Source organism: Pinus tabuliformis, chromosome 5_2 (assembly GCF_031772625.1).
Source record: "Pinus tabuliformis cultivar Carrire ecotype Pingquan chromosome 5_2, CPIR1, whole genome shotgun sequence".
In the NCBI taxonomy this organism is placed as follows: Eukaryota; Viridiplantae; Streptophyta; class Pinopsida; order Pinales; family Pinaceae; genus Pinus; species Pinus tabuliformis.
Genome location: NC_142306.1, coordinates 950,787,398 through 950,796,186, shown reverse-complemented (window position 1 = coordinate 950,796,186; position 8,789 = coordinate 950,787,398). Strand labels below are relative to the sequence as shown.

Here is an 8,789-nt window from a genome sequence, read left to right as displayed (position 1 = left end):
GATATTATATGAATTTTATGATCTCTGTCCTGCTCTTTAGCTTCTAAAACCTCCAACCTCTGTTTTGCATTTAACAATTCTTTCACATATAGATCAAATGACCAAGTGAGAGGTGTGGATGTGGGACTATAGAAGGCAGAATCATCAATGACTTTTCTTCTGGACTTGCTGTTGCCACATGCTTGCATAGGGGACTTGCTTGAATGCATATTGTGAAGGGCTCGAGTACTTTCCCTTTGAGACCTTTTTTCCTTGTCTGCTCTCATTTTAGATGGGCTAGTCTTCGTTTTAAGATGCCCCAATACTGTTTGGCATTGACCCAAACCCACTTCCCAGATTTGACAAATGAGGCAATTTTCATTTGTCCTAGATCATTTGCTTCCACAGGTTCTGAAATTTCTTGCCTGGTTGTCCCTTGTTTGTTCACTTGTCCATAAAATGTGGGTTTCTTCATGTTAAAAATAAAAAATCCGTCATTCTAGAACCCTGCGGACCCGGTGAAACTCAATTACTCCTTCGACTCAGTCCGTAGAGAATGTAATCAACTTTGATGATAGCAACGATGTGATTTACCGCCCTGAACTTTCCACTAGTGACACGACCCACTGATTTACTTCTTCAACTCGCCCCGCAGAAAATGTAATCGACCCTGATGATAACAACGATGTGATTGGCCCCCTGAACTCTCCACTGGTAATCCACGACCCGTTGATGTAATCAACCCTGGTGAGAGCAATGATATGATGGTGAGAGCAGGTTTTGTCTCGACGCAAAACCGACCTTCACACGCATTCTGCACCTGCGTACTCCTCCCACGCCTCCTACTCCTCCCGTGCAGGTTAATGATACCAGTTGTTACATCAAGCGACTCCACTCCACCTTCCGACAACCTCCTTCAACGAGACACAACAATTAGAATTGGAATAATTTCAACACGGAGGAACTTATTAGAATTTGAATAATCTCAAATCCCTAGGAAATTGGTGGGTGGGAAGCGAGGTGACACAAATATAATTTTTTAAATTTATTAAAAGTCAATGCAACCTAACAAACTCTATAATACACTACAGCTGTTGATAAACATTAAGAAAAAACATATGATGAGCATATTCCCTTGAGAATCAATCTAAACCCTCATTAAAAAAAAACTAAAAATCAACAAACCTCCTTCCATCTAAAAATCAACAAACATCTTTCCATCTAAAGGTCATATACATATAGAGCAAAATATAACATATTTTATATTATAAAGATATAATATTATATTTTTAAATATAATATAATGTGTATTATGCATTATATTATCACTCTATCTTCAGAATATCTTACCATCCATTCTCGTCAGGTGCTGCTGCCATGGCTGCTCTCCTGCATGGTATTTCATTCACGGGCTTCAAGAATGGAAATTACAGCGGGACACGCTCGCTCTTTAATGGAAGCTACACTGGGACACCCTCGATCTTACTCAGACCTACTCCGAACCCTACCTTGTCTCTTCACAGTGAGATTTCTTTGAATTTCTCTGTGCATTTTGTCCAATGGCCAGTTCAATAAGTGCCACATTCAATACACATTATTTAGTTTACATGCTTAAGCTTAGCTGATTCATTGTCTTTCATCGGTGGCCATACATTCTCCCAGGGAGAAATATCAGGGTCAGAGCAGCAGAAACAGACACAAATCCAGGTCAGGCTCTCATGCCATGTTTTCCAAACATAACTACTTTAGTTTCTATTCAATTCCAATGAGGGTCGGAGATAGTCTGTAGTAGCAGTTTTGAATCTCAGCGAACATTAATTCTAACCAAATGGAACGGTTCTTTAGCTACATATAGTTCAATTGCCTTTTTAAACCCCAAACGAGAACACGTCCGCTTTTTCTGGCAATATAGAAGAAATGGTTAGATATTTAAAACCCCAGCTATACCTGTTTGGTAAAATATAACAATGAATGGATACGCAATTAGCATGTCTGACCCGTTTTCAGTTTCCTTGAATTCCTCAAGTTGTCTAGCTGCAGGAGAATTTCCTTCTTGGAGCTCTTCAATAATTTTACTTTCCTAGTTCTGTTGCTGGTTTTCTCTAGAGGCCCAGAACGCTCTGATCCTAATGCAAAGAAGGATTCCTTTTTCTCAGAAACGTATGGCTTCTTTCTTCAGATACACCGTTAAGAGTGGTGCACCTTTTTTCCTTTCGCTTCTTCACTTTTTTCGCCAAGAAAAAAATCGACTTCTATTTGAAGAGAAAGGAAATTACATTTCTCAGGTGATTTCCCATGTTTGGATTCAAAATCAGATTCTAGTTAGATCCTAGAAACCTATAATCTAAAATGGTTCCGGAAAAAAGATAAATAAATTATTATGCTGAAAGGAAGCCTACGAACATTCCTATACCTATGTTTTCACATAATGAAGGAAAACACAGCAAAAAGCTGCTTCATCACTATTAGTCAAATCTTCCAGCTGGAAGACTAGAAACATAACACTTGGAAAAGCAAGATGCAATTAGAAAAAAATTTGCAAACGAATAAGAAACTGCTCAAAGACGACACAGAGATATTATCTTTGCTTTCCTCCACAGCCCATGACCCTTTTGCATTCTGCTGCCCGTCATTTGAAAGTGTGTATGCTACCTCTTTCTGCTCCCTGTATGGCTAAATGAGATGAATTGAAAGGATGCTGCTATCACCCTAAGCTGATCTCTCGAAGGCCTAAGACAAATGGCATGTACTTGGGCACTTCCCTTCATCCAGTTAATAACGACGGAAGAATAAACAAAAATCTGCAACTTGTTTACATTCCCAACTCTAGCACATTTGTGCAGTAGTCTCAATGCCATCAACTGAGCAGTAATCTCAATGCCATCAACAATGACTATATTTGAACCCTGTTTAGCTCCATCAAAATAACCCCAGGCATTTGACTTGTTAATTGACAGATCCCCCAACACAAAGGGGGCATTTTGTTTGAAAGGCACTCTTACACACAAAACCATAGACCTGAATTATGACAGAACTTGAAGATTAAGAATGAATTTATCTTCAAAATTTGGGAGTTCCTAGCTAGCAAATTCCCTGGATGATGAGGCATGGCAGGGCCCTAAGTTCTTTCAACTCTCTTTTGGTATACCAAAACCTTAAACATTCTTCCACAGTTTCCTCTTTCCACACATTTGGAGTGCCTTTGATCTGTTGTGTCTCCCTCCAGATTTATTGTGCACAAGGGCGTTTAATTGGAAAGCGGGAAATATTTTCATCATCTATTTTACATAACATACAGATCCCAAGATCCTGTCTATTTTGCCTCTGCATGAATTCCGAAGTCAGATCCCTGTTCTTTAATGCTAAACAGAGAATTCAAGTTTTAAGGGGAGCCATGAGCTTCCAAATCTGCCTCCACCACCAAGATGGTTCTTGGGATCATGTTGAGAATTATAGCTTGAACAAGAACTTCTGGACAGGTTCAATGTGAACGTGCAAGTAGTCTGTTGTGTCTCCTTCCAGATTCATTGTGCACAAAGGCATTTAATCAGAAAGGGGGGAATATTTTCATCATCTATTTTACGTAACATACAGATCCAAAGATCCTGTCTATTTTGCCTCTGCATGAATTCCCAAGTCGGAGCCCTGTTCTTTAATTCTAACCAGAGAATATTCGAGTTTTATGGGGAGTTTTGAGCTTCCAAATCTGCCTCCACCACCAAGATGGCTCTTGGGGACCATGTTGAGAATTTTAGCTTGAACAAGAACTTTCAGACAGTTTCAATGTGAACATTCTAGTAGTAGTTTGAGATATTTTTGAAAAGTCATTTTTTGGAAAGAAATTCTATTTTGTAATTCACTCTAGTGAAAAAAGTGAAGGTCTTCTATTTAGCTGTTGAGTCTTAAAAAATGTATCTCATGCATGCATGACTTAAACTAGGAGTAAATTCAAAAATAGTTTAGGGTTTGGGTCTCAGCTAAAAGTATAAAGACATGACAAGATAGAGAGTTCACACACACTTGAGCAGTCAAGCAGGTTGAGAGAGAGAGAGGATATAGCTAGGAAAGAGACGTTTCTAGGTAGTGTGCAGTTCCATACAACAGTTTTGTACAACACACAGATTAGTTTTGTATAGTTGTAGGGATAACACCATATAGATCCACACAATTGTATGGTGATATTGTACAAGTGTCTGCATTACCAATGTTATCAGAACCGGACCAATCGTTGAACCGATTGATGCCAAAAACGTGAACCAAACCGAAACCAGGAAAAATTCGAAAAAAAAAACGGTTGACCAAAATATACATAAAATATTCAAATTTTGAAAAAAACTTATATTAGTATGCATCCATATGAATCCAAGCTGTTAGGGTCCTATAATTCATATGTTAAAATTGGCAAATAGGGCCAAACTCCACATAGGCCATCTTATTTATGACAGCTGATACTTTTCTTGGATTCCTCTCTCCAAGAGGTGTAGGATTGATCTAGAGATCATCCGATTCTGACATGTACAAATGAAGTTATGAATTTATTTTGATTATGGACAAATTGTCAAGGTCGGCCAGCAAACTCATGTAGGCTCAGAAGCCCAACAGTCATGTCTATTCATCCTCAACGTTAGCCTATAAATACATGATGCCTCATCCTCATTTGGACACACTCATCTTCACACATCTCTCTCTCTCCTCATCTGATTGGGTATGGATTTCTGGGCAGCTTCTCTCTCCACACGTGCAAAGGAAAGGAAGGGCATTTTCTGTTTCAGCGTTGACCAAGTTTGACCGAATTTCTAGAAGGCTGTTTTGGGCTGCATTGACCATCTTTGACTGTGGTTTTGTGTGAGGAATTTCTGTTTGGGCAGGCCACATTTATGGGCACAGAAATCGAGGCAATCTGTTGACTGTTTGACCAACGTTGACTGTGGTTAGGGTTGACCGCAGGTTGACTATTTGACCAGACTTTGACTGGGCTGAATTTCACTGTTTTGAGGGCTGTTTCATCTTGCTGTTTGGAGGCCAAAGTTGACTGAAGTTGACCGAATCTTTGAGGGTCAAATCTGCCCTGTTGACCAGCGTTGACTTTTTTGGTTAGGGCTCTTTTGCTGCTGTTCTAAATTATCAGAATTTGTAAATTGTACTATCTCTCTCTGCTGAACTATTGAAGACTAAAAGAAGAATTGATCAAGGATTTCCTCACATTGGGGTTTGTCCCTGGCTGGTGCTACATCTTGTGTCATTTTGTCTTGACTTGTCTTCTACTGTTTATGTTTATGTTCTATTTTCATTTTACTCTCATGTTGATGTGATTGCTAAACTGGATATTGATATTGGGATAATAAAGAAATTGAAGTAAAATTGCTCTAAAGTATAGAACATACCATTGTTGCCTAAAATTAACATCATAGGATCAAATGATGATTGGCTATTATCTTTCAGTTGATAGAAATAGTAAATAATATTGTATTCTGCAAATGATTTACAAAAATATATATAAAAATTGATGAAAAGAGGGTATAAAAAAAATGTATATGAGAAAAAGAAAAAATAGAATAAAAAAGAAAAGAATGAAAACCCCAAAAAGAAATATATGTATGCAGGTGAGCAAGTCTAAATGCCACCATATAAAAAAAAGAACAAAATGCATTGAAGTTACTTTAGAAGTTTTTCAAATAAAAGTGTGCAACTTGTTTAAATGCCACATAGGAATAAATTTTATAGTTTGATCATACTGTTTAATCATGATTAAGCTAAATAAAAAGGTTGTATAGGTTAGATAATAAATCAACCATCAAGCCTAATCTTGGTTGAAATAAATAGGTAGATTAGAGGAATATTAACCAAAGTGTCTAAACTTGGTTAATTGCATAAATATGCATTAGAATAGGGTTAGAAGCAACCTTAGAAAAATAAAAAGGGCCGGCTAGATTAAATGCGCCCTTAGGATACATTAGCTATATTTTGAAAAGATTAATCTTAGTTTAATTTTGTTAATCATGTCATTTAAACATGATTAATAAAATTGTAATATTATGCTCGGGCGCTAAAGTTATGATTTTATTATAAGGTTGAAAAGCGACAAGACTTATTTTGTCGGCTTATGGTATCTGGCACGCATCATCCACTGGCTGTGATTTACCCTGCCCAGATCAACAACGTGGAACCAATCTCGGACCCCCTGCCCATGCTATCTTTATCAGCAGGGGGTCCGAAAAGCGTATTCCTGTTCACGGGCCCCACGATACGTGGCGGGTGCTCATCACTTTGCACCCCCCGCTCCAAACTGCTTACCACCTGCCCCCCCCGAAATACTCCCATCTCCCCGCCAACGTTTATCTGCGCCCATCACATCATTCCTCCGCCACGTCCCTACTTCCCTGCCACTCTTATTCCACCACGTGGCCTCCCCGCTCTAGTATAACGTTGCATATCCCTGCTGCCACATGTCTTTTCCCGTTGACACCTAGCTAGTTTCGTTACACTCTGCCCGTTACTGTCCAAACATTCACCACCTGTCATCACACCCACTCCATAATGGATCAGAAGTAATGAAAAACTCCTAATTATCTATAAAAATCCTCAAATTGATCACTGTGGCTCCTTTTTGCTCCCCGTCCATTTCAGATAAACAATGCAGCATTTTAAACTGCCACCTCATCTGCTCGATTGCTCGGTCACCCCTGCAGATTCCAGTCAACCATTTTCGATCACGTACCTGTCACAGCAACCAGATTACTCAGCAAACATTCAAATCTTCTCGGGTAAAAGACCAAACTCCTCACCTTTGTTCCTCATTATTCTGAATAATGGCACCTAAAGGAAAGTCAAAGCAAACCAGTGAAAATCCGATGATCCCTCCTGCAATTGACTTAGACCATATACCATTGGCAGACCAACACTACAAAATTGCAGAGACCAATTGTGAGTTCGACTTGTTCGAACTGCAAACTAAGAAATATGCTAGCACACACACACACACAAAATTAACACAGTGATTTTTGGACAAATGTCCCAAGAAAGACCTAACTTGGGAAAACCAGTGCAGTAGCTGAGGGTTTTTATTATTATGCAACAATGAGAAATTCTGAGTACAATCTGGATGCTGAAAAATGATAATCATGTAGAGAAATTACTGGCATAAATATTGTGAGGAATTTTCCTCACCCCTGTTGTTGATATGATTGTATAGGCACGGTACAATGACTCAGGTCAAGGGCGGTCACTCTAATCCCCGACCTCTCTATTCTAGGTTTCTCCCAACAACAAACAATGGGGGTAGTCCCTATGAAAGATGAGAATGCAAGACTCATTGAAAACCAACAAGTTTCTCGAGACAGTTGAATTGGCTAGCCACTTGGTTGATTTTAGCAAGTTTTAAAGGATTCGATTAGATTATTATGAGACCAATGCCTTATGGAGTCAACTACTTGCTTTCAATCAATTAGAGACCAAGTAATTGGATGAACAATCGTTGCTTAAAGAATGATTCACTATCCTAGATGAAATGCAGATCCTATGACTTAGGTGAATGCAAGATCTTGGTTTATTTTAAATTAAATGCCTAGCTAAGTATATCCCTTGATCTTTATCTATATTGAGCCTAGTCTCTAGAGTAAGTGGCAGAGAGAAGTCAAGGTGAAGCAAGCAATGGCTTGGTTAACGATCCCTCTCCTTGAAATCTAACATACCCGGTGCCTCCGACTGCAGAGACTATGGCTCTGACAACTACAAGGTCACCATTTTAAATACTAGAGGGCCTAGACTTCTCAAGCAAATATGGAAGGGTGTTCCTATCTCTCTATCAACCAAGCTTATGCTTGGAGGTAAATTATTAATGCAAGGCTAGCTCTAGGATGAGAATGCAAGATTATTGAGTGGTTCTTGAGTTAAGATTGCTTAATGACTTTAAGTACTTAGTTATGATTAGCCTTGTGACAAGAGTACTTAACAATGAATTAAGAGACAATCTTATATGCAAGATAATGTGCCGACTTAACAAGTGCTCAAAAGCTACAAGAAATAACCAAGATACAACAAGATATAAGACGATACAATTGCTTAATAATTATAAGATATATGCTCTTAAAAGGAAAGATCACCAATATGCCAAAGATCCACAATAACCATGAAATGACATTAATGGCAAGAAAAAGAACTAGAGCACTTATCCACTTAAAGCAATTAGCCAATGAGACAATACAAGATGCCAATGATGATTAGACAATCAATGCTCTTATGCAATTAGAAGCCTTTTAAGATATACCAACAAGATAATGCCAATATTGCAATTATATTCCTCAATACCAATTGTTCAAGATATTTTGATCTTTGATACCTATAGATCACAAATTGCTCAAGAGTCATTCAAAGATATTCTTTAAACACAATTGGAACAAGTTACTTTAATGCCATTTAGAGTGATAGAAACAATTAGATTTCCCAAAAGACAAGTGATATAACCAAGATACTCAACAGTTTAACAAGATAGATTCAATGTCAAGTGCTTTAGAGAGTGAGCTGATTAGTGCACAATTAGGATCATGAAACTCACAAGACAAGAGAATGTTAATATATATATATATATATTATTTTTTTTTTTTTTTTCGCAGATGAAAAAACCAAACTCGATTTTATTAAGGGACTAAAAACTAGTTACATTTGTGTCTTAGACTCTTACATTGATGCTGAGTTTGTTCCAGATCAATCAATAAAGGCCATCATGTTTTTGAATACAAAAAAAGCATTTCCAGCCCATATATCTATAGAAACATCATCTATCAAAATGCAAAACAAAGAATAATGTCTGA

General features: G+C 38.0%; 1 protein-coding gene across 2 annotated transcripts in view; it reads left to right on the top strand.

The window, feature by feature from the left end:
* The first annotated feature begins 1,303 nt into the window (after positions 1-1,303).
* The window catches only part of LOC149162409 (chlorophyll synthase, chloroplastic-like), a 195,071-nt gene continuing 187,585 nt past the window's right edge, over positions 1,304-8,789 (top strand). For both annotated transcript variants that reach the window (XM_089437253.1, XM_089437254.1), the window contains exons 1-2: positions 1,304-1,501; positions 1,642-1,686. In XM_089437253.1, the coding sequence (XP_089293379.1) occupies positions 1,357-1,501; positions 1,642-1,686 (190 nt within the window). In that variant the 5' untranslated portion in view covers positions 1,304-1,356. The remainder of the gene's footprint in view (positions 1,502-1,641; positions 1,687-8,789) is intronic.